This window comes from Primulina tabacum, chromosome 16, assembly GCF_025594145.1.
Source record: "Primulina tabacum isolate GXHZ01 chromosome 16, ASM2559414v2, whole genome shotgun sequence".
Classification (NCBI taxonomy): domain Eukaryota; kingdom Viridiplantae; phylum Streptophyta; class Magnoliopsida; order Lamiales; family Gesneriaceae; genus Primulina; species Primulina tabacum.
In genome coordinates this window covers 33,997,752-34,024,305 of record NC_134565.1, presented here as the reverse complement: position 1 = coordinate 34,024,305, position 26,554 = coordinate 33,997,752, and the positions used below count along the sequence as shown (strand labels likewise).

General features: G+C 34.5%; 3 protein-coding genes and 1 non-coding gene across 5 annotated transcripts; 2 read left to right on the top strand and 2 right to left on the bottom strand.

Annotated features, from left to right (window-relative positions):
- Positions 1-2,628: 2,628 nt before the first annotated feature.
- On the top strand, positions 2,629-6,531 carry LOC142529635 (uncharacterized). Of its 2 annotated transcripts, none has more exons than XM_075635211.1 (7): positions 2,629-3,043; positions 3,511-3,687; positions 3,783-3,950; positions 4,398-4,499; positions 4,609-4,679; positions 4,786-4,853; positions 5,938-6,531. In XM_075635211.1, exons 1-7 carry the CDS (start codon positions 2,828-2,830, stop codon positions 6,177-6,179), a joined length of 1,044 nt encoding a protein of 347 aa, XP_075491326.1. In that variant the 5' UTR covers positions 2,629-2,827; the 3' UTR covers positions 6,180-6,531. The 2 variants fall into 2 exon arrangements, with proteins under 2 accessions (XP_075491326.1, XP_075491327.1); XM_075635212.1 differs by having other exon boundaries at positions 2,631-3,043; positions 3,798-3,950.
- A 3,122-nt stretch (positions 6,532-9,653) lies between these two features.
- Positions 9,654-9,727, top strand: TRNAV-CAC (transfer RNA valine (anticodon CAC)). Its single transcript has one exon. It is a non-coding gene; the product is annotated as a tRNA-Val (tRNA).
- Positions 9,728-12,620: 2,893 nt separating this feature from the next.
- LOC142529572 (uracil phosphoribosyltransferase-like) lies at positions 12,621-17,170 on the bottom strand. The gene is given in 13 exon segments (XM_075635141.1): positions 12,621-12,956; positions 13,042-13,089; positions 13,188-13,243; positions 13,442-13,474; positions 13,476-13,510; positions 14,212-14,273; positions 14,488-14,536; positions 15,043-15,124; positions 15,609-15,686; positions 15,951-16,009; positions 16,508-16,586; positions 16,727-16,819; positions 16,922-17,170. Coding segments are annotated over 13 exon segments (873 nt in total). The 5' UTR covers positions 17,069-17,170; the 3' UTR covers positions 12,621-12,904.
- Positions 17,171-18,124: 954 nt separating this feature from the next.
- LOC142529907 (aldo-keto reductase family 4 member C10-like) lies at positions 18,125-23,011 on the bottom strand. Its single transcript, XM_075635609.1, has 7 exons — positions 22,822-23,011; positions 22,043-22,093; positions 21,554-21,630; positions 20,048-20,135; positions 19,384-19,659; positions 18,779-19,027; positions 18,125-18,381 (listed from the first exon to the last, which is right to left on the bottom strand). The coding sequence occupies exons 1-7, from the start codon at positions 22,939-22,941 to the stop codon at positions 18,295-18,297; spliced, it is 948 nt and encodes a 315-aa protein (XP_075491724.1). The 5' UTR covers positions 22,942-23,011; the 3' UTR covers positions 18,125-18,294.
- Between the last annotated feature and the right edge of the window lie 3,543 nt (positions 23,012-26,554).

Genomic DNA, 26,554 nt, shown 5'->3' with positions numbered 1-26,554 from the left:
AAATTGAAAAAATGATTTTTATATGAAAAATTGAAGGTGGAATAAAAATATTTTTTTGTGTCGAAATTCGACAACAAGATGGAGATAATTCTTTTTTTCTTAAAAAAAACAGTCATGGAAAATATAAAGAAACATAATATATTTTTCCATGTCTATTTGTAATATTTTTTCTAAAAGAAATTACTGAAATTGTCGTATAACGAGTTTACTTACTTTTTGGAACGTGAATCTATTCACTTGGCTCGTTCTGTCATCGAATCTATGCTATTTTGGCCACTATTTGATGAAATCACACCATAAGGGATATGCTATTTTGGCCACTATTTGATGAAATCACACCATAATTCCCTCGTTGTGTGTTTGGTTGAATGGATTAAACAAAGATAGATTAATAGTCAAACATTTATCCAATGTTTGATTAAAATTTTAAAATGTTTTAATAATCATTTTGACCATGTTTAAGATCCAATTTTGTGAATAACTATTTGATTATTAATCTAACAAATCAAGTGTGATACACTATCAAAACTCAACAAATTACATTTTTCTCCTCTTATTGAATCAAAGTGGTGGGTTAAGTTATTTATTGAATAAAATTTTTCTCCTTTATTAAATCCATGGTGTGTTAAGTTATTTATTGAATAAAAAATTTATTTTATAGTATTGTACGTTAGATGTCGATCCTTATATTTAATATATATCATTTTTATTTAATTCGATTTAAACTTTAAAAAATATAAAGATATATTTTTATTTTGAAAAAATAATTTATTTATATATATTTTAATAAAATAATAAAAACTAAATTTTAGCATTGGTTATGCTTATCAATAATATTTTTATTTTTATTATATTTAATTTTATAATATTTACACTTGTTAATTCAAAGATTATTAATATCTTTATTATTAACATTATTATTATTATTATTATCTAATATTATATATTGCTTCCAGATGTGTGCAACAAACAAGTAAACTTAACAAGGATATAATTGTAAATTTATTAATATTTTAAAGCTAATCACATATTAAAAATGTTGAACCAAACAATTTTAATAGTATCTTATAATATTTGATTAATAATATATAAATCTTGTTATCCATAACATAATTAATCATTTATTTATCTTATCATTTGTACCAAACACACCAAATAAGATATCCGTATCACAACCCATTGGAATTTTTCTCAACTCTCTGTGAGAGCGACTTACATTCTCCAGGATCCAACTCCACGATCTGATACGCAAAACTGATTGTCCGTTGCTATGTTAATTTAAAGTGGTCTCAAATAACTTGGACTTTTCGAATATTGACCTAATTTTATAAGGAAGGAAATAATAACATTGTGACGATTGCTAAATGACAAAGATTAATGGCAGATATTTACCTATTTAGACTTATTCATATATATATATATATATATATTTGTATATATATATATATTTGAAAAAATGACCATATGCAAGTGTAATAAAATACACTAGGGCAACTAAAAAAAAAGCACCAAGGAATGTCATTTTTCAAAATAAAAAACTGATAAAGTATATGATGTGATTAGGGAGAAATGAGTGAGCTGGGTCGGGTGCTCCGCCGAATCTACTATCGAAATGTTGGGAAAAATAAGAGCGAGACGTCTGGATGAACAGCTTGCTTCCCGGGATAGATGTGAATCTGCAACCAAGAAGGTATCACGTGAATGAGCGCCGGAGGGGTGTCCGGCGTGACCACTCCGATGCTTAAGTTAATGAATAACTCAAGCAAGAAACCAATGTAAGTAAATGCAAAGAGTGAACATGATATTTATAGTAGGAAATGTAATGATAACCTCGTTCTTTGTGTTTGAGCATTAACTATAATAGGGTGACTGATTATACCTTATTGTTCTGACATGTCAAATCTCATACTAGTCACATCCAGCCCACCTGATTTTGTCAACCATTTATATTTCTGTCAGAGATAGGTCGGCTGCCTGTACCCTACTTTATCGGCGGTATTAAATGCGGTACTCATATCGAAGTGGCCCGGGTAAAACGTTTCTCGGGAAATTATACGAGAACCCGGGCATCCAATAGCTCGGGTAGTTTAAGTCCGGGTGTTCCAATGACCCGGCCTCTTGACTGGCATATCCATATCACGCCCTCCACGTCCCGGGTAGTTCGAGATTCGGGTCTCCATTCATATCAGTCTTGTTGACCCGGGAATAATCCATTCTCCTGACCCAGGCATTATCCATATCTCGGTTCCATGTCCCGGGTTATCCCGGGAACTATCCATGACCCGGGACATCCCGGGGATATCATCAGTATAAATAACTGGATGACCGATTCTACACACAAACATAATTTGGCTAATGCAATTTCTATGTGATAAAATGATAATCTTTAACTAAATCATAAGGAATGTAGATAATTTGTAAGAAGTGATTAATTATACCTAAAGATGGAGGAATTTGCTTTGGACATTCATTTGTGTTGTTTTATTGGGCCTATCAAATGATTTGGGCCATGTCTAAAGCCCAATGTCGGTTTTGTTTCCCCCTTCTTTTTTATTTTAAAAAAATTATAATTATGAAAGACGAAAAAGACCCCCGTTTTCTACCCGTTCAAACGAGGCTTGGCGAGTAAGTTATATTCCAAGTAATATTCGTCAGTCATTTCAAACAAAACCTTCCAATTAGGGTTTTTGCTTAGGGGTTTTTTCTCCACTAATCTCCGCGGAAAAATCTCCAACAACACTCCGATACCGCATGGTTCTCAGTAAGATTGACAGAATTCGATTTCTGTGATCTTGATTTTGGTTTAGCAGTTGATTTATTGAGAAAAATGGAAGCTAGAGTGGGGGTGGACGGCGGTTCTGCCACAAGGGAATTTCTTCAATGCCACCACTCGAGGGCACCGGCTCCGCAACCTCCTCCGAAGCCGCAACAGCAGCCTATACCACAGATTGGCACGGTGCAGCAGCTACTCGCCGGTGGAATCGCGGGAGCTTTCAGCAAGACCTGTACTGCTCCTCTAGCCCGTCTCACGATTCTGTTTCAGGTTTATTTGCTAGTTTATTCTGTTAAATTTCTGATTTTTATCTTTTATCTGAACCCCGAATTTCATTGTTGAAAATATAAGGAAGATTTATCTGTTTGTCAACGAAAATGAACTAAATTGAATGGTCACGCGGAGTTTTTGACTTACGAGTAGCATGGAGAAATCGGTGTTGCATTTTTGTATTGAAGAAATCTAAACCTCTTTTGTTGCTTGAATTCGATGCTAAATTTGTTCCCATACAATGTCAGATACGTTAATGACGCTTTCCAAACTCTGTAAATGTGTTTTGACTGTGCTTGAATTCTGACTTCTCTGTGAAACTTATTTGAGCTCTTCTTTTGTATAAAAGGCTAGAAATAGTGAATTCTAGCCCCTGTTGATGTTTTAGTGATTGCACAAGCAATTTCATTGTTTGTTGTTTTTAACTTCTTTTTTTCCTTTTCATGTAAATTTTTTTATCCTTTAAGGTGCAAGGTATGCACTCAGATGTTGCAGTGATGAGTAAGCCTTGCATATGGCGAGAAGCCATACGGATTGTTAATGAAGAAGGATTTAGGGCCTTTTGGAAGGGGAATTTGGTTACAATTGCTCACCGGCTTCCTTATACTGCAGTCAATTTTTATGCCTACGAGCAGTACAAGAGTGTGAGTAATTATGAGATGTTCACTGCAGTTTTGATACAGTTAAATGATATAATTGACTGATTATGCAGATATTCACGCTACTTTTTTCACTCTAGTTAGATATTTTGCAGATCTTGAAATCCATTCCTGGCCTCGATAGACGTGGGGAAAAAAATGCAAGTTCAGATATTTTTGTGCATTTTGTTGGTGGTGGTTTGGCTGGAATAACAGCTGCATCTGCCACTTATCCGTTGGATCTTGTAAGAACAAGGCTCGCGGCACAGGTGCAAAGAAAATTTTACAGTTACTAGTTGTTAGGGACTCACTTGGTGTTGTTGTGGCTAATTCATTTCCAGTTAAGTGATTTTGACTGAGGTGACAAACTTTTCTATTGCTTCTGTCTGTGCGTGTAGCTTTTGTGGTCCCCATCCCTTCCTACTAACCAGAATAATATAAAAAAGATTAATAAGAAGTTACCAAACAACAAATGAGACCATCACCTGTGTCAATGAGTGAAACGATGAATGAAAAATGCATTGTAGTTTTCAACAATCAGCAAGTGTGCTAGTTGACGTGTGGTGGATTTTGGTGTACTATTGATTTGTCCTTTACTGGTTTGGGTGAAGGGTTGAAGCAGTACATTACATGTCCCATTTTGTCCATTCTCTGTCGATCTATTTGTTGTGATTACTTTTATGGAGTCTTGTCTAATATCATCTGGGAATTGGCAGAGGAATGCCATGTACTATCAGGGAATAAGACATGCACTCAATACCATATGCAGAGATGAAGGCTTTTTTGGTCTGTACAAGGGAATGGGAGCAACATTATTGGTGTGTTTTGAATATTTTTTGGTTTTTTTTAAACTTATGTACAATTGTTCTTTCCAAGACGCTTTTTGATAATTCCATGTTCATTTCTTTTTCCTTCTTGTTACTACAGGGTGTTGGACCCAGTATAGCTATAAGCTTTTCAGTTTATGAGAGTTCGAGATCTCATTGGCATTCCTTAAGGTAAAAGAAAATAATATCTGTGGAAGTGTAAAATGGAGTGTGTTTTGTTGGCATGTTTCATACACATATTTTTAAATTTTACTTGTGAAATTTTGATTTTCTATAGGCCCGACGATTCCACAATTTTGGTCAGCCTTGCTTGTGGCAGTCTTTCTGGCATTGCATCATCAACAGGTGAGGTATCTGTGATTTTGTATATTTATTTGCACGATCTAGTTTGCAACATTGAAGTTATCTTTGTTTTCTTCATTATATGGTCGTTTGTTACTCTTACATGGACTGACCATTTGGTGTTCATATAGTGTAATATTATATTTGATTTAACAGTTTGAAGTAACATGTTTGCAATTATAGTGAGTATTCATGTCAAGTGATAACTATTTGGATTTTCTTAAACTCTCTGGTCTCTGGAGCAATTTTGAAAATTAATTTGCTATTTGAGTTACATACTCAATGACTTTTTCCCCTCTAAAAAGTAAATTTAGTTACGTACTCAATGACAAGTTCTAATATTCATTAGCGCCAGACTAGCACCTGGGCCATCTAGGCAGGTTCTAGGCGCCCCTAGGTAGATTCCACGACATCAACATAATAAATCACATGATATAACTACAACACAATAACTTCAAATTTAAAATGCGTTCAAAATTACACAACTAATAGAATATCACAAACTTATTAAACTTCACAAAATTTTCAATTTGTTTTTCATCGGACACAAACTCAATATTATTATTGTGATCATCCCCGTAAAGTTCTCTCACTCTATATTGTAGGCGAAGATGAAGTTTGGTGCGTTAGAGCAAGCCAATAAATCGTTTTTCTTGTTGGATTTTGGTTTAGATAAAAAAATTGCCTTTCATATTTTAAATTGGACTTTTAATTTAAATTAAATGCCCAAAAATCTTGCTAGAAGCCCTAATCGTCCGCGGCGCCTGGGACGAATAGACCGATTAGTCTGCGCCTAGGGCCGCCTAGGCTGGCCAACTAGCACTTTTTTGGTGTGGTTGGCCGGGGCAATGTCTAGGCCGAATTTAAAACACTAACTCTGATCTATGTAAATACTCACATAAGATGCAACTTCAATCACCTTATCATGGAGAATTTACTGGTGAATGGCTGTAAATACCGCCGATCATTTCATTGTTAGTAAAATAGTTTTCTTGTGTGAGATGTTGGCTTTGAAATATAAAAGGAATGAATTTGTTCGATGAATAACAATGCATGATGTATTTTTCTATGTTCTTGTTCATTGCAGCAACATTTCCACTGGACCTTGTGAGGAGAAGAAAGCAACTGGAAGGGGTTGCTGGTCGTGCCCGAGTGTATAATACTGGATTGTTTGGAATATTTCGACAAATAATCCGTACTGAAGGGGTGCGTGGTTTATATAGAGGAATCATGCCAGAATACTACAAGGTTGTTCCGAGTGTGGGCATTGTTTTCATGACATATGAAACATTGAAGAAGCTTCTGTCACATGCGCCTTTCAGCAGTTAGTGCGCTTCGATCTGCATCACAACTTGTCTCTCTGCAAGCACCGACCAGTTTTGGCTAAAATATAGGACAACCAGTATTAGGTAGATAATTTTTCATCAGACACATACGAGTATTCTGTGGCGGCAAGCTTTGTAGTTGTTGCCGCGACAAGTTTTCAGTGTACAGCATTGTGTCTTGCGTCATTGTCTCTTTCTTCAAGTATTTGTTTCTATAGCCGTAGAGTTGAGAAACATCATCATATTGATGGTCATACCACATTGTACAATTTCGGCATTTATAGTCGCACCACTCCAGTGGAGTTCTTTGAGCTGTTTCGGTCATTCGTGAAGAAAGCATTGTTCTGTTTCTTATACGTGTAAGTTTTGCATTAATTATTTTGCATCTCTCGATCCGGAATGTTACATATTATTTTCCGATAAGATAATTACAGCGCCATAATTTTCTTGGTGGTTGCGCCATGATATTCTTGATAGTTGCACAAAATATCAGACATATAGATACAAATTCAGGGTTCCTTTCTCAGAATGAAGTACGGCTGTTTCTGCTGTGGGAATGCGTGAAAGACATCCAGTTGGAAATTTTACCCCACGAGTAAGTTATTTGCGGTCTTTGATAACAAAGATCTTTTATTTCTAATGAAACCTTACGACACTTCGAGAGCAGCACGCTCAGAATATGACACATTTGCGTCATTTATACTGCTGCTTGATCAACGCAACTTGCTTTGAATATTTCTCTCTACTCAGATATTATTTCCAAGTGTTGATATTTTTTTTTAAAATTTGGTATCTAAATATTTTCTTCAGCAAATGTGAAGGGTAATTTAGCAAATAAAAAATATCACACACAATTAGCTAGTGTCATTTATTCTAATAATAAAAATTTTAATTTAAAGAAAATTTATTTCTTTAAATTTAATTAAAATAAAATCATTAAAATGATCATTTCAACAAAATCCGATATTATTTTTATTCACATGCAATATGTATGGTTGATTCACTGGTAGCTTATTGAACACCCACAGCCCACAGGTGCATTTTGGCTCGATGCTCAACCAGTCTCAACAGTTGCGCATCGACCCAAGCTAAGATTCAGTTATTTCATGAATCACTTATAGCAAGCTTTATTGATCTTGTTATCTATAGATATCCCAAGTGTTTCATTTCAAACAAGTAGAGGAAACTGCATCAGATTCTGCTCATCTAAGATAAGAACACTTGATCCATGAACAAGGCTCTAATCAGGGTGGAATATTATGTGGGATTTATTCCAGTAATCATCAAAGATTAGTAAGTGATAGTGATGGTTTAAACAGGTTTATTAAAAACCCATTCGAACTGCAGAAGCCATAGCTCGCAGATCATCAGATGAAGCAGGCGAAAATTTCCGCTTTTCGCTAGTCATATATATAGCAGCTTATCAGCTGTAAGCCAAAAAATTCAGAATTTTCTAAATTGTTCAGCCAACTTCATTTTTAAATATCATAATCTGATAAAAGCAAATGCCCTTTCCTTTTTATTGGTTTATAAAGGAACAGAATCAACAATGATTATAGGAGACAGCACCTTATCGTGTATCTTTTTATATAACAAGTTTCTTTACCCCGGTACCAACCTGGAATTAACGAATCTTACATGGCAGCTGTGATAAAAATTATACAAACCCGAGTTTCTTTACCCCCGTACCACCTCGAAATAACAAATCCAACACGACATTATATATACCTCTCCTCCATGCATATATTTTCCACTGAAGACAAAAATATTATTGGGTGCATGAGGATTAGGTAATCTGCATCCTGAGGTTTAGATTCATTAACTCGTCTCTAGTATCATATAGTCCTCAGGCTGCGGGTTACCCTGTCCTCAAAACCAACAAATTCGAAAGGCGTTTTTCTCCATTTTATGCAGCCTTTTGAAAAACTGATCCCACGACTTCTTCCTTGCTTGCACATAGGCCGGTTCCATCTTTAAACAGAAGGAATTCCATCATCTCCATAGAGAAAAAAAATGAAGCTCCCACAAATGAGTGATGCTAGATCCGAAGTGTTTTCCAGCCACACAGTGCCATGTTGCTCCATAAGATTCGTTGAAATTTTGCACAAACAAAATTGAGCAGTGACGGTAATCATAAAAATAACGATGTGATACGATATCCTCAACTGCGTATGAATTTATAAGACTGCTTAATATATTTCTTTAGCGAACAAACTACATCAATAAATATACATAGAGTGTAGATGGATACAGAATATATATACACATACAGTTTCTGGCAAATTCAATCATATTCAGACTTATTTGTGTAGACCTAGGGCATGACAATTTGTTATCAAGGAATATGATTTCTAACAGAAACCCTGGAAGCTAAATGCTATCTGCATGAGATAAAGCGTTCATTAAAGTCATGTCTGGAGCCAGTGAGACATGAATATGAGTCATCTCTTCAGTTTGGACAATCCAAACTAGCTAAAGTACTTGTAGTACTGGAGGATAGATGTGTTAGGTTTCGCCAAAGCTCGGGGAGTAATCGCTTACTTCGTCTCGAAATTATGACCAGAACAATATGTAATATGAACTAGTATGCAATACAAGGTTTCGCCAAAGATCAGATACTAAAGTCATCAGACTTAGCATGAATCCGGAAACACGACGTCTTGCAAAAGGGTCGGTAGGGGCTTAGGGCTACGGTTTTTCTTTTTTATTATTTTTAACAAAATTTACGATGCTTCATTGCATTAAATTTTAGTCTCCTTAAATACACAGGTTTAGGATCTTTGAGTATGTATTATATAATAGAAAGTTTAAAATTTGCAATTCTTGTCGCATGTGTTTGATTCTTTGATAATTATATTTGTTCTCTATTTATCGAATTTCAGTATTAATTTATTATCCGTTTAAAAAAAGTATTAATTTATTATATTTGTTTTTTTTTTATAATTTAGTCACTTTTAGCATGACGTTGATGTAGTGTTGATATGATGTCAAGTTGGTGTTGACGTGTGCAATGTAACATTAACACGCACATGAAAAATGACTAAAATTAGAATACTAAAATATTAGAATTACAAAAAATTTAAATGTACAAGATCAAGATCCAAATTTGACAACGTGAATATTCAAAATTTATGTCGAAACAATTTCAATATGTTTACTATTTTTTATAAAAAAAAATACCTTGAAAAGAAACTAAACCATAATTTCATGATCATAATCCAAACTTTATAAAATAAATTAACGTGCATAAAAACTTAATAAAAAAACATTTAACATGTAAAAAAAAACTGTCACTGATGATTGATTTCTATAATGTTATTCTAAAATATCGAGCAAGGATGCAATTTTAACCACCACTGGATTGATACGCCCACAACATATGGGCCTGGCCAATATATAAAATGGCCCAAAAATCTCCGGGTTTGCCACATCACTTAGTTATAGTAATAAATTTAAAAATAGCTGCATCTTACGAATCGTCTGGGTGGTGTAGTTGGTTATCACGCTAGTCTCACACACTAGAGGTCCCCGGTTCGAACCCGGGCTCAGACAATTTTATTACCCTTCGTTCACTTCAAAGCATCATCGATCTAAAATCCTTTTTTATAATAGTAAAAATTTATTTAAAACAACTTTCTCTATAAAACTGGGTTCATAATTGAAATAATTTTTTAATTATCTATCACATTCAAATATTTGTATTACTGAAAATGAAAATATTGTAAAAATTCTATATATATTTAAATAAAAAAATATTTAAACAACTACGATGCGTTTGATATTTCCCGTGTCACATGATCGATTATCGTGTGAAGCATATTCTTGATGAAATATTGTTGAAGTATGGTTGGAGATCTGTGTTTGATGTCTTCTCTTCCGAGTTTCTATCTGCTCTTGCACATTTCTCGATTTAACTTTTCGTTTGGATTAAAAGGCCTTACTCATATAAGGAGGTTTAGCATTATCAATAAACCTTTAGGAAAAAATGGAAATTAACAAAAACTCTTACATCTACCTTAACTTTAAGGCAAAAACTTATCTGAGACGATCTTACGTGTCGTATTTTGGAGACATGTCTCTTATTTAGGTTATCCATGAAAAAATATTATTTTTTATGCAAAGAGTATTACTTTTTATTGTGACTATCGGTAGGATTGACCGGTCTTTCGTGAGACCGTCTCACAAGAAACCTGCTCTAACTTTAAAAGAACAAATAAACCATTTTCATCAATTGTTTTCGAATTCCAGCCACAGCTCCCGACGAATATAGAGCGCTGATAAAAAAGAAAAAAGAAAAAAGGGAATAAAGTCAGAATCAAGAAAAACAAAGAAGATGAAATTGAAAAGTTAAAAAACCAAAAAAAAAAAAAAACAAAGACGAAAAGAAAAAAGGATATGAAAGGATATCTCCAGCGACAAAGCTCCCGATGAATATAGAGCACTGATTTAAAAAAAAGAAGAAGAAGGAATAAAGTCAGAATCAAGAAAAGCAAAGAAGATTAAATTGAAAAGTTAAAAAACCAAAAAAAAAAAAAAAGACGAAAAGAAAAAAAGGATATCAGAAAGTGGAAAAATTCCGTGAGAGAAACAGCAGAAGACGCAGATTAATTTGGTTTTAGAAATTTTACTTAATTTATGAAGCAACGGATAATTGAAAATTGTAAAAAAAATATATTTTTATTTGGAATTCTGAATCTTATACTTCAAATTTTTGCATGGTTAACCGCCAAATTGTGATGATGTTTGACGGACCCTTGCCTGTATATATACACGATCGAGCAAAATAAAGGAGGAGGGCTTGCTTGGTTAAGTTCGACGCTGATTGTCCAAAAGGAGATGCGAATATTGTAGCCGGCCATACCATTTTGCGGGAAAATGAAATCTACGTCGTTTTTTTATATAAAATTAATACTAACAAGGCTTTTTTTATCGACATTTTGTTGCATCGAGCTAAAGGGCAGAGGTCTAATCTTTCTATGAGAGAGACCAACAATTAAACTATAAATATTGTATTAAATATCTTTTTTGGGATCCTTCTCTCCAATATAATTGTTTCAAAGTTATGCCCATGTTTTCTTGCCCTCTCGTAAATTTCTCCCAAATCTGGACCATTGATTATTGATATATCTCGATATTCTTCTTAGAATTCCAGTTCCTTTCTCGACCACAAATACCCATAAATTCTCGTGGTTTTGAAGGATTTCAGCTGTATGAAAAAGAAGTTATGGCATAAGCCAATGAAGGGATCGGCTCAAGTGGCCAAAAGCCGATGGAAAGCTGCTTAGGGAAAATGGGATGTTATTACTGGAGATGGGCTCAAGCTTTGGCAGCAGCTTGTGGCTTCATTCTGTTGGTCGGCTTGTTTTGCTGTTGTCTAAGCAGCAAGCCTCGGCTGCGGGGTGGAACCAGCAGCGGCTCTCGCCGTTGCAACTGTGGTGTATAGGCTTAATAATAACGGGACCGACAAATATTATACAGCTAATTCAGGAGATGTAAGCACCGATCAAGTTTGAGGTCATACAACAGCCAACTATATAAAATGGCCTAATCTGTCATCAAGGCAACGCCAGTAAAATACGAGGTAGAATCAAGCTACATGTAACAAGAATTGAATTTTTGTTTTACGGCTATTTTATAAAATGGCATGCATATATAAAATTTAATGCCATTAATTGAATAAAATCAGGGAAGATCGCGTAGGACATCAGGGATAGACACTGGCGATTTGATTTTCCTTCACATTAATGGCTAGACTCGTTTTCTCGGTAATTGGCAACTTTAATGTCTGCTTTACAATCCACGATGAATTCACCAAATCTCCTGTAATTAACCAAATCTAAACTCCGTTCATATATTTAAAAGCCCAGCATGCCCTCACTCTCCAATCCGAAAGGGAAATGAATACATTCACAGTATACATCATGTGCGTTACTGTTGCCATTGTGCTTTTGGGATTGTTCAGCTTCGTGTGGATAAAGTTTTGGAACAAAACGTTGCCACATTAGGACTGGCTCAGGTCTCGCAAAGTTACGGTTACGATGTTCATAGTCATGGTACCAATCACACCGATGATGTTGAACGATTTGGTCGAACAACGACAACTTTGGGTCTCCCCCTCTAAAGTGGAGAAAATAGATAACAGGCTTAGAACTCAGTCATGAAATTAAGTTTCTGATTTTTCGAAGTCATATCAAGTGGGGGATTTTGTTCATGGTATACAATGCACGTGTCCCCATGTGCTTGGTAAGTTCTGTGGGAAGAAAAAGGAACTCATTCCACTTACAACCTCAGCGTAATTAGGTCATAATTCTTAAAATACCTAAAATGTAGATGGAATGTATCTCAAAAGTTAAAATCCCATAGCACAAGAAGGCATTGGCAACGCAGGCTATAGTGGAAGATTGGAAAGAATCAGAAAAAATTCACGAAACATGAATGAAAGATATGGGACAAAAACTATCCTTTTTCACCAAATAACATAACCAAAACAATATTTTTCATCTGTAAATAATGTAGCTGATAGTCGAGACCAAAATACAATGTAATTCCTCATTTAACAGGTACAGAGTCATTTTGGATTCCTTTCAAATACTGATGCCCATTGAAGCCGAAATATTGCATATTGCACAAAAAATTATAACAAGAACTCAGCTCAACAATACTTTAAAAATTCAAGCGTAGCTTTTCATACCTTGGAACATGAGAAGGCAAAGGTCTTAAATTTGATATTTAAGTGCCAAAGCTACGGTCTCCAGCATCCCCAAGTCCAGGAATTATGAATCTTAAAAATCATCCAACAAATTCAAGACATGTCAGCACTATGCAGTTTGTGGTAATATATCAGCTAACTGTGTATAGTAGCCTACCCTTTTTCATTAACAGTAGGATCGAGGATTCCAGAGTAAACATGAAGCCTGAAAAATATGAGGGGTCAAATCACTTATAGTTATAACTATAACACAGTGAGACACAAATATAACACCCCGAAAAATTTGGCTAAATAAATAATTACCCAGGGAACCTTTCGCTAAGTTTTTGAAGAGCTGGAGGAGCGGCAACAGCAGATATCTATGTAAAAAATATGGTTAGATCAGAAGATACACGTCCGATGGAAAACAAAAGAAAGATTGAAAATTTATGAGACCACTATAAAGTGAGCTTCCACCAATAACAATTACATTAACAAATTAAACATGACCTTCCATCAAATACAACCACAATCAAGATGACAGCCCCAGCACTCACTAAAATAAGATAGAAACTGACCACTTTGATTTGCTTGTTGTCCACCCCTGCACCCCTTAATTAGTTCAAGAGCTGCAATCATTGTACCACCTACAAAGTCACATGCACACGTATATGATAGTAAGCATTACCATCTGTCTTAAATGAGGAGCCAAGCACAAGCAGGGATTAAGCTTTGGTTACAACTCTACTATAGCAAGCGAATATGGTAGTCGACTATCTCTTATTCAATAACTTAGACGTTATGAAGTTCAGACAAATCAATTGATAACAAATATGAATGACAGTGTAAAATCTTTTTCATCAGCTTTATTTGTAGGTTTTAATTAATATTAACTATTCAATCAGTGTTTATCAGTTCATAAACTTGTAACAGAAAACAGAGAAAATAAGTACTGAGAACTGTGTTCAAGAACGTAACCTCGACTGACAGCTTGACTATGCCTTTATAACAAACTTGATGATGATAGAGATAGGTATATAAGTTAAACCTAAATATAAGCCTGAACCAAGAAATATTTTGTAACGAGCAAATCTCACAGTAAAATGTCCAATATAGTATTCGAATAGTAAGCCAAACCAGAAAAAATATCTGAAATTTTATATGACGGGCCTTGGGAGAATTAAGAGAGAACAAGGGCCAATAAAAATGACGGTCTACTTAATCCAAAGAATCTCTATTAACTCTAAAAAATGAGGAAAAAGGCTGTCTTTGGAGTAAATCATACGAGGCATTCAACAAAACAAATGCACATTAGCACAACATGCACCAGACAATATCACGTAAGTACCTGTGGCAAGCATGGGATCTACGACAAATACTCGAGATCCTTCAGGAAATTTCTCAGGCAACCTAATGCGCAGAGAAAAATCTTATCATTTCTCACTCTGGCTTATCACAAGCTGACTGGTGCAGCTATAACACAGTAACTAAATAATGAATGACAAAAGATTCTAGGTTATGCAATCACAGAATACATCTATTAGGACATGACATAGCCTTCAGGACAACAAAAAACAAAATGTGAGAATCAACTGAACTTTATAGCACAAGAATTAATTCTTACTTGTTCAGGTATATGGTTGGCTGAAGTGTTTCTTCATATCTGCTAATCCCTAACATGACCAGTTTCATTAGAGAAAAATAAATGAAACACAATACGTAATAGTCAGACACCCGAATAATAAAAAATGAAAAACAAGTTTTAACCAGAAACACCGTGAATTGCCTTAGAACGGATTAATATGTTGACGTTAAATTTTGAAAAAAAGAATGCTGTTTTCACAAATAACAATTATCTGGTACCTATATATCATGCCATGTGTTGCTTGATATCATGACCAAAGTGCATGCATTAAGAACACCAAAAGTTTGAAAGAAATGAACATTTAACTGACAACTAAATGGGAATGAATGCCAGGGAGTTTAGTATGCCAATAATAAAGTCGAAAAAACTTACATGGACAACAGTATCAACACCAGAACGTAACTTTTGGTCATTTCAAATAAATGTACAAAAATACCCCTATTTCATTTAATACAAATTTATACACGCACGGCAAATGGTTGCATGCTTATATAACTAATTTTCAGTAATCACAGGATGCAAATATTCCCTTACCTAGATGATATATTTTTGTTGCAGGCAGAATTGATGATGCATACTCTGCTAATGCAAGGCCAGCTCTCAATATGGGAACAATCTGTATTGCAAGATATAATCCATAAATTATTAGCAACAAAACTAGCAAAGTGAAGTCAAATTTATGATGCAGAAGAACACTGAATGTCTTGAGAACTCAAAAATGGTAATAGTGTTTTGATAACAAAATAAGCAGAGAAACAAAATTTTCCAACACCCCACTAACCATGTCCCTCTTCTTACCATATTCAAAATCAGAACAGAAGACATTTTGTCTTAGTTCATGAGCTCTAGACAAATGTAAATATCATTATAAAAGTAAAAAAAGTAACAGAGTTATATTAGATCAAATATATCAAATATAGTATACTATATTTGTTCAGATGCATATATATTTCAGAACTTTCTGGTAAAACATCACCTACATATTAAACCTCGTAACCACAATCAGACGAGTAAGATTACGCGTATACAACATGCTCACATGTGTGTGTGTGTGTGTGAGAGAGAGAGAGAGAGAGAGAGAGAGAGAGAGAGAGAGAGACCACTATTGGTTCCCGTGGATCAATAAATTCAACAGCTGCAGGACCCAATGGTGACTGAATCTCTCCACTGATAGTTGGCTGACAGCAATTACAAATGCAGATTATTATTTCAAATATGAACATAAATTCTGCATTAGGAAGAGGCTTTCGCTTAAAGATAAAAATTAAACGAAATGGTGACATTCGGGAAACAAGCCAAAAAAAAAATAATTGATGTGCATAAGCATTATAACAAAATATTTCTGTACCAATATAGCCCCATGCTATTTCTCTATATTACTACTATTTAACATCAATTGTACAGTATAAGCTAGAAAAATTTATAAAATTAGCAGATCATACCAACCAGTCTCTTGATGCCTCATAGATAAGCAATCTCCCAAGCTCGGCCATGGCATTCTCTGTTATATAGTACAAATAGACAATAATAGTACATTAAAATCAAAGAAAACCGAAGCGAAAAAGGGAATAGGGATTACAAAAGCAGTCCACCGTAGCCAAAATTTCAAATTTAAGTACATATCTCTACCTAGTACAACTAGTTCACAACTTAGAACTAATTTATACTATCACTACCCAATAGCTGGTGGGCTTATTCAAATATTTTAAATCATGCAATAAACCGAGCTCCAGATTTCAACGGATTAGCAAATATACTGCCATTTTTCGCTCATAAACAACCTCAATTCCAACTTGCTGCTCATTAGAATAAAGCATATGCCTTGGGGTCAAAAACCAGTTTCCAGACCGAGCGGCTACTAATGAACCAAAAGCTACCGATTTTAACTTCAAAGAAAATGACACAACAAAGTTCAACAATTACTTTACACATTATAGCAAGACAATATCAAAATTGCCAAAAGGGAATTGGAATAACTGAAGAAAATCATTGGACTTACTGAAGACAGCGCAAGGCGTCTGTTCATTCCGAAGAACTGAAACCCAATGCTTGATCAAAGGATGCGGCGGAACAAATACCTGATAAACAGCCACAACCACCATAAAAAATCTAACTTTCTCAAAATCGAACACTATTTTAAGCTCGTCTACATTGCAATTCCCTCTCCATCCAACATCGTAAGAAAGCTAAAAACCGAAGCCAAATATGAAAAACTGACCAGCATTCTGTCTCCGGACGTGGGTAATCTCTCCGCCGTCGTTCGGCAGTTCACAGACATGTCTCGTCGTCTACGATTGTCCGAATTCAAAATCTAGCAAGAAAATGATTCAATTCTAGCAATGATTGCAGTAATGAATGAAAAGGGTATTTGACTAAATGAAAATGACAGTGGCGCGTGTGATTTGAGCCATACCTTGGGAATGGGATTTATACTTAAATTAGAGGTGGAAGAGGGATGATTAGGTGTGAGGAGGTGCAGGGAAAGGGAAAATACAGAGGAAAGAAGAGGAGAATCCGGAGGGTAACAGAGGAAAGAAGAAATAGACATTTTGATAGCCATTTTAGTGCGTAAAGTCGTCGAAAAGCTAAAAAAAGGACACAAGGTGAGCAAGGAGTCCGAATTTCGGTGGACGTGGTGGTGCAGCAAGTTATTGTGAGGCTTCCCACATGCTAATACTCTCTCCCTTTTCTTTTCTTTTTCTTTTTTCAATGCAAAACAATGAAAGATTTGAAATAAAAAATTTCAACTTTGTTAATCTTATTATAATTTAATGGACATAGAATAAAGTAACCTTCTCAAATTTAAAGCATTGGTTATATACAAGGTCATAAAAAAATCTCGAGCAATAATTACATTTAGTCGGGGAATGACCCAAAGATCTTGCATTGGAAATCTTGGATTTCTAATCGCATCATAATTGTAATTATAATTTTTGATAAGATTTTATGTACTTGGATCACATGATTGGTATATTGCGTACTTCAAAGTTCTCAGTCATACCATCACCATTTTAGCTATTATATGTTAATGTGGAAAAAAATTATTCCGAACCCAATATTGGATATATTTACTATAAAACACAATATCCTCGCTGAAAACAGTTTCGTGCATCCAATATTTTGGTATAACAAGAAAAATAGGTCTCTTGTGAGATGATCTCATTAATTTTTATCTGTGAGACGGATCAATCTTACCGATATTCATAATAAAAAATAATACTTTTAACAAAAAAAATAATATTTTTTCATGAATGACCCAAATAAAAGTTTTGCCTCACAAAATATGATAAAATTTTTAGTAAAACGATAAATATTCGATCTTATGATTGATATTTTAGGCAAAGTAACATATTTATTTTTAATTATTAATTACGAGAAAATTGTTAGATAATTATCGGACAGAATGATTATTTCTATATGCATACAGAGTACTTTACACAATTTACCAATTATCCAATCGTAATTTATTATGCATCAGGTCTTACCAATCACTGGTGTGTGTTAAAAAAGAACCAAAATTAAACCTTCGATACTTTGTTTGGGTTTATCATGGAAGTTTTAATCATTCATGTGAAACAGTTGATACAGATTGGATTTTGCGATCATTTTTATTGAAGAGGAGAACTACGAACACCTTGAACGTATCACCAGAACAATTGTGCCGCTTAATCCTTCAAACAGAATCCATAAGAATAAATATAGTTCTAGCAGATATCAAGATGTACTGTTGCCACATGATAGAAATTCATCTAAAACATGAAAAACTCTGGCTTCAAAAATTAGTGTTCATATCTCTCCGTCCCAAAGGTCTGCAACTGTCTTGTATTCGCCGAGTGTCTCGTGGACAAAAGACGTGCCCCGAAGCAATCTTGCCTGTAAATGTGGAAGCAAACAATCTCTTTCACAATGTGCCAATGCAGTTTCAATAGCCAAGTGTAATCTTCTTTGTTTTTTCAGTACGTTCGAGTACTTTTAAGAACACAGTGCTAAAAACTAAAAATAAAAGAAACATATTTATACCTTTCGTGGGTTATATTAATTTTAGAATAATTTCATGCATACAGACATAAAAAAGCACATATACCACTAAAATTTGTTGGTTCGGGGGGTTGCAATTATCTGTTAAAAGTACGAGGTTTTCAATTCGCTAATTTCTAGGTTATAGCCTGTTCTAAGGAATGATGGGTTTACAAGCAAATTAACTATACATGCTGTGAAAATACTTATTGTTCTTATTTACAAAGTTAAAACGAAGATTAGAATAACTTGCCTGCTCGATTTCAGAAAACTTGACAGTTAAATCATCTGGGATGGCCCAACTAAAAACATCAAAGTTTTCTTTGATCCTTGATTCGGTTGTGCTCTTTGGGAGTACACTATGTCCCATCTGCAAACCCCATCGGAGACAAACCTGTGCAGGAGTCTTGCCCAACTTTTCTGCAACAGCCACTAAAACAGGATGCCGCAGGACTTCACTTTTGAGCCAAGTTGAGCCCGGAGAACCCAATGGTGAATAACCCTATAAAACATGAACATGTTGAAAGGAAAACGGATATACAGTAGGAGAATATTGAAGAGTTCTTCAGTCTTAAAATCAACCATTGATATAAAACACACAGTCAAGGTGGCAACATAATCTATCAGCTATGTCTATGCTACACAGAATGAGATACTCCCTGGCATATATATGTAAAAATGCATGCACGAGTCATCTAAAATACGAATAGGACCAATAAATCAATGGTATATGTTACAGATAAGCTCTTCAAATGTAGCATACAACAAACCATTATCAATCAAACAAAGGATGTTTCGTAATTCAATAAGGACTTCAATCTTCACAGCAGTTGAGTGATTGAGATTTTGTTGACTTACAGATAGGTGAACCCCCTTAGATTTACATAACTCCTTCAATTTAGCCTGCTGCCATGAAGGATGGCATTCGACCTGGTTGACAGCTGGAGGAATACGTGCAATGTCCAACAGATTGCCAAGTTTTTTCGTCGAGAAATTACTAACTCCGATTGCCCGGGCCTTACCAGAATCAAAGAGTGATTCCATTGCCTTCCATGTGCTTGGTATATCTGAAGTGACAAGGTTTTCAGGCCGAAAGCCAACAGATCCCTTTTTCATCTTGATAGGCCAATGAATCTGCAAAATCATAATGTCTCCATCAACCAATGAACATAATTATTCATTATTTGATTTGATCTTCTGGTGAAATTAGAAGACAGGGCAATTCAAACACTTGCCCCTACTTCATGCACAAAATCATATCAAAATCCAGGTAACAAATGAAGTTCTTTGATAAAATGATCAACACAGTTGAAATTCCAATAATGGAGTCGATGAACTTTTTGATGATCTCATCATCTCAGGGCTTATGGTAAAAATTCACCTATATATAATGTACAAGTGATTCATATAGTTGCCAATCAATAAGCTTTTCTCACTCTGAAAGTGTAAAAAAATCGACAGAATTTCACAAACAAGGAGTCACAAGCTAGGCCATAAACTAATATCACATAAAATTACGTACGAGGAACAAATCAATGTAGTCAAGCTGCAATTCCTTCAGTGTTGTTTCTAATGCAACTGGTACATCTTCGGGAGCATGATCCTTACACCTGCATAAGAGCAGACAGGAAATGAGGACAGATGTGACATGAGTGAGGACGAGTATGAGACTATTGGTGTGAGAACCCGAATTTCCAGCACTAGCTAGCACTCTACAGCAAATAGCAAAATTTCAGTAGCAATGCAAAATTTCCAGCAGAAGCTAATATTTCAGAAGATGGTATTTTTTCAGCAGACAAAATCAAACAGCAGAAGAGTTCAGTAGCGAGATTACAGCAGATAGCTACTGATTCTGCTTATGACTTGTAACTGAAGCATTTAAAAACGGAATAAAGGCTGTTAATGACACATTATGACCATTAATTGGGAGGCCAACAGTTAGAATTTTGCCTATAAATAACACCCTCAAATCTCTGAATTGGTGTTACACAAACATTGAGTTATCACTTGAAATTCGAGCTAAGAGAGTGTATTTTCGAGCAGAAAAATCCAGTAGCAGACTTCAACCGAAACTTTATAGCAAATTTCAGTAAGTGGACTTACGTATAAATATCTTGAAATCAGTTTGATAATTCCTGTTTTATATATTTCTGATCTCTGATTTTTGAAGCACTGAAACCTAGTGAACTAATGGTAGGAATATATATTCTGAACATTACTGAATTCTGATTACTGATTACAGGCCTCACCCCTTAGAGGAGAGAATATATCGGGGACTGATATCAGTTTAGCCATGAAATTCACGAACGTGCTCAGTGCTTACTTACTTGTTAAATTTCTGATTTCTGTTCTGAATACTGATTCCTGAATACTGATTCTGGTTCTGAAAATAAGAGTTTCTGTATATTATTTGTATAACTGTTTCTGTTGAAAATGACTTTGAAAACTGGGAGTTATTCCCACCCCGGCTTACTGAGTGACAACCATATCAATCACCCACCAAACCCATCTCAGATAAGAACGAGGAAGAGTTATTAGAAGAAGAAGAGCAGATCCAGTTCTAGGGCTGGTGAAGAAGACTGTCATTTCTCAGTTCTAGCTTATGGTTTCCGCTGCATCGGTTAAGGCATTGTTATATTTGGTTTTACATTTCCGCTGTAAAACATTAGTCTTTTGACATTGTATCAGACAATGGATATTCAGTATTATGAATAAAAGATTGGTTTCTGAATTTTGTATTTCTGAGGCTTGTTGTTTTCGAATGTAAATTTGGGAGCAACGCCGGTGTCGACCAACCTCATCGCTGGGACGTGACAATTGGTCTATGAACCATACGAGGATGAAAGTTCTCATATTCCAGTTTGGCTTCATCTCAATCAATTAGCAGACATCACATTTATCTTGACATGATGAAATTTTATCACACAAAAGTGCAAAACGTTGATAATAACCCCCGAGTTTGCTCTTTCTAGATGCAATAAGAATCAGATAACAATCCAAATGCTTTTATCAACAAAATTTTGATTACCAGAGCTTGGAAGTAATAAACAAATCTTCCCTCTTCACAACCCCATCATCAAATAGCTTCTTCAGGACTAAACCAATCTGACAAGAAGGAACAAGAGTAAGACTCAAGGTCTCATACACATGAATAAACAACCAACACAAATTAATGTTATGAAATTGCCAAATGCTGATTTAACCAGATTGCCAGTTGTGCATTTTCCAAGTGAAAAGTGTGTTACAGATTCATCCACTTGTAAACAGTCTTGTACCAAGCAAAGATGCTATACACAAAACTTATACTTAACAAGATTCCTTAATTTGCATTCCAAACTAAGCTATAGGAACAAAAGAATCATGAATTCTATGGTGATTATATCTATAAATACCAGATTTTTCCTTTCAATGCAGACTAGAAAACTCTGTTGCAACTGATTCTTTAGTCTCTCTACTTAATATGATAAGCAAAATGATCTTTTATCAGTGAAAAATGGCGATAGAAGATGGTTTATACCTCCTTCTCATTGTTATAAGCTCGAGCACAATCGATGTGGCGGTAACCAATCTGCAATTAAATGACAAGAAATTCATCAGCACTCAATGATGCTTGTTCAACGAACGACTTAAAGACGGAGATTTATACTCGTGCGAAGATGTTATGTGCCATTACTCGCAAGGCCAGACAGTTGACACGTACGAGGAGGTGGAGAAAATGGAAAAACTTAGTCCCCATAAATTAGTTGGTGATGGTCGAAGATTTAGTCAATGGGATGCATATTAATAATTGTTTCAGTTTGTTCTGTTAATAATTCCATGATGTGCTGATCTTCAGTTTTAGCATTATTTTGTTATTATTCTGTTATTGTAAGACAATTGAAGCTTATTGAATAAAGGATTAACAAATTGAGTTCCAATTCTCCTCACTATAAATCCTATTAAATCACTTCATATCAGAAGATGACATCGTTTCTCTGCAATATAAAAAAAAGGTCTTAACTATGGTTGTCAACCGAAACCTGAATCAGAGGATCCAGTCAGGACAGTTGATATCGGGCCATGTCAGGCGGTTTTTTTTGTTATTATCCCCAACCCGTTTCCAGGTGAGACCAATTTTTTTACAAAAATATATTTGTACGGATCTATTTCTTCATGCACAACATCCCAATAAAATTCCATATCACGAGAAACTTTAGGGAAATATAGAGACCAATTAAAAGTGATTCAAAAAACGTAAAGACGCATCGAACACAAAAAGAAAGATGGTGCAAGTACAATGCGAACACAAATGAATACCTTGATCGCTGCTTCAACAGCTTGACCTACGACACCAGGCTCCGACTGCCACGTCCCAAGGCCGACCGATGGAATCTTGGCTCCAGTGTTTAATACAAAGTACCTAATCTCCTCCGCCATTAAAGAATTCTAAGCTAAGAAACAAATGAAGAAAAATAGTGTGAATGATTTCGAGGGAAGAGAGCTGCCGCTTTATAGACGGCAAAGAAAGGGACTGTTTTGTTTTCATTTCATTTGACCACGTGTATAAATATGCATCTATTATCTCCGATGGAGATCTGGACCGTTGATTTAATTACGGTCCAATTTATTTGTGTTGGCCGGCGAGGCCTAATGTGGACGCCTTTAGTCATATTGCCTGTTTGAATAAATAAATAAATATTTAATTTGTTTTTTTTTGTTTTGTTTTTTGTTTTTATTTTGATCTTGTATTTTATTTCCAAAATCTTTTATGTGATATTTGGGATAATGACCATCGAATAAATTGATACTCTTTCCTTTTAGCGACGTATGAAGATTTATTGGCATTTTGGTTTGTGTATAACATATTTTGTACTACGACAAAAACTTACGTGAGACGATCTCACGGGTCGTATTTTGTGAGATAAATATCTTATTTGGGTCGTCTATGGAAAAATATTACTTTTTAGGCTAAGAATATTACTTTTTATTGTGAATATAAGTAGAGTTGATTCGTCTCACTGATAAATATTCGTGAGACCGTCTCACAAGAGATCTACTCTTGTACTAATATCCACGATTTTATCCCTCCTTTGATCGAGATTAGTAAATATATTTACTCGACTGGCTTGTTCTCTGAGTTGATCAATTTGTTATGATAATGTTGTTTGCTTTAGTCATCTCTCATGTTCAATAACATGTCAAATGGTAGACGAAGGACCCTTGATGAAAAACCGTATTTATCGATATATTTGAATTTTGTGTTTGAGCATGAAAACCGCATTTATCAAGGTATTTGATTCATGGAAGTTAGTTCGTGGTTGAACCAGAGGAACCAAGAGGCAAATATCCATTGCATTTGTAAAGCATGATAAATTCAGATATTAAAATCAAATGATTCACTAAAAAAATGTGAAATTTGTGGAATAAATGTTACTGTGTTGAGTCCGCAGAGATTGAGCCCGTGAACAAACTATGTTCTCTTAGGAGAATAAAATAAGTCAAGATTCTTGCCTTTTCAAAATAAGATATTTCGAGAGATAAAAGGAGGATTATTTTAGGAAAAACAAAAAAAAAATTGTCTTAATAAAACCCTCTTGTTCCATGTGTAATGAGGATATAGTTGTAATTTAAGTCAAGCTTTCACCAAATCAATTGAAAGTTATTTTATATAGACATAACTTTAATTATTAATTAATAAATAAACATAGCATAGATTTAGTTTTTTTTTTTTTACTCTATACAAATAAAATTATATAATACATGCACGAGTTTAGAGCTTGCATTATGACATATATAAAAATAATATTTGCTAATATTTTCAAAAAAATGATAATGGAATTTTTTAAAATAAATTTTGCAAATTTATACAAAAAAAAAAATCAATAATAATGTTTTTAAACATTTATAAACACTATCTAAATAGCGTGTACACATCATAAAGTCAAATATTTTTTTTAGAATATGTCTTTTGTGAGACGATCTCACGAATCTTTATCTGTGAGATAGATCAATCCTACAGATATTCGCAATAAAAAGTAATACTCTTAGCATAAAGATGACCCAAACAAGAAATCTATTTCACAAAGTACGATTCGTGAGATCGTCTCACACAAGTTTTTGTCTTTTTTTTTTTTTTCACAGTGGACGTACATCAGCTGACATTTGAACTTTAAAATATGTAATACTTTTAGACTGCGATGTACGAATCGAAGCCTTGCTCAAAATACTTACACTTCGAAAATTCAAATCAGAACCACAGAATACCCACCCGACACGACGCCACCTCATTTCACATTAAGATTCGACCAATTTTTTAATTAATATATATTATTTTTAATTATAAAATTAGTCATTAAGACATATATATATATACAAAAAAACTAAATATCTTAACGTTCTATAAAACTTGAGGATTTCTTTCAAGAGACATCACTTTATCGTTTACTTGTAATAGGTCGTGCTTCATCATCTATAGACATTCAAATCAACATTATTGTTTTCCTGTAAGAATTCATTTTTTAAGATAATTAATTTATATATATTATATTACATGTCACAAGACATACACAATCATACATCCTATTCTATGAATACAAACTCTAAACTTTGATGTGACCAAGAATAAAAATCATGTACAGCTTATTAGTATTATTAGTATTATTATTGTATATATATATTTATTTTACAAAATACGAAGGTGTGTGGCCCTTTTTAGTTTTCCCCATAACATCAAACATATTGAGACACAATAATGATGATTTAAACTTAAAAGTTTGCTTGATTATTATTACAATCATCACCTGGGAAGATGAATTTACTAACTTGCCGTCCGGCTTTCTCAATGCTTGCAACAGATAACTTGTGCTCCCTTGCATGATCATGCAGCACAAGAATTCCCCGGCAAGCGGTGGCGCGGAGACTGAATTCTGGCCGAAACAACCCTCTTCGTCATGGATGGTTGCAAAGAGAATTCACGGTCTTGCCGGAAAATCTGTACAACGGAAGTCAAGAACCGGCCCGAATCACCGGGGGGTCTCGTGTATGCAGATGAAGGAGAATCATTCATCCATGTTCGAATCATCCCCTGTCCTCCATTTTTATATTGCATTATAGCTTTATATACAAAAGGGAATAGGCCCTCCATGTTTTTATCTTTGGGGATCAAGTTTGTAGTTCTTTAATTTGGCCAAGTCGTGGCTTTGGACTTGGTTTAAAAAGAGGTGATGGCCGTGGTGGTTAGGGTGGGGTAAGGTTGGGGTTGATCACGTGGTGTACCGTGTAATGTTTTTAGTTTGAGCTTAGCTATTTACACCAAGATAAGGTTCATAAAAGAAATTGTTCATATGATCAAAGTTTGAACGGCACTGGTAATTTTTGGATTAAACGGTATGAAATTTGATTATTTTTTCATATAAAATCGAATTCCATGAGGAGACAGATCGTCTGAGAATTTTCTTGATTGGTGAGACCCTTCATTTTTCTATCCTAACTAGATATATTTAAATAAATATGATAGTAGAAGATATAAAATCGAAAGAATAAAAATAAAAACATAAAAATATTTTTTTTATTATAAATATAAATTAGATTAAATCATCTCACCTCGATTTAATCACACACACAAAAGAAAAAAAAAACTTGAGGCACAACACTTACACTACAAGAAAAACGGTCAACGACAACGGTTTTTCAAGAGTTTTTAACCACGATTTTAGTGAAAACCGTTGTCGTAGGTGCGAGGGTCAAAGACAACGATTTTATAAAAATCGTTGTCTTTTAGGGTGTCAATGACAACGGTTTTCCAAAAACCGTTGTCTTTTGGTATGTTTTTTTGGCCAATCGACAACGATTTTTGGTGGGGCCCTTAGCTCCTAATCGTTATTACAATGCACTTTGATTAGGATTAACTAATTACAGCGAAAAATGAGTTTAAAATTTCTTTACAATGAGCCCAAAATATTTCTTCTATAATTTAAATACTAAAAATAATATTTAATCTCACATCATAAACATGCCCACACGTAATCAAAACCAATCATATACAAACAAC

Bases quoted from the DNA above. Each gene is read 5' to 3' on its own strand.
- LOC142529635 (XM_075635211.1), top strand. From the start codon at position 2,828: ATGGAAGCTAGAGTGGGGGTGGACGGCGGTTCTGCCACAAGGGAATTT. The intron at 4,500-4,608 runs GTGTGTTTTGAA...TTGTTACTACAG, and splicing joins GAATGGGAGCAACATTATTG to GGTGTTGGACCCAGTATAGC. The intron at 4,680-4,785 runs GTAAAAGAAAAT...GATTTTCTATAG, and splicing joins TCTCATTGGCATTCCTTAAG to GCCCGACGATTCCACAATTT.
- LOC142529907 (XM_075635609.1), bottom strand. From the start codon at position 22,941: ATGGCGGAGGAGATTAGGTACTTTGTATTAAACACTGGAGCCAAGATT. The intron at 21,631-22,042 runs GTATAAACCATC...CCTTCTTGTCAG, and splicing joins CTTATAACAATGAGAAGGAG to ATTGGTTTAGTCCTGAAGAA. The intron at 18,382-18,778 runs GCAAGTTATTCT...CCACATTTACAG, and splicing joins AGTTTTCTGAAATCGAGCAG to GCAAGATTGCTTCGGGGCAC.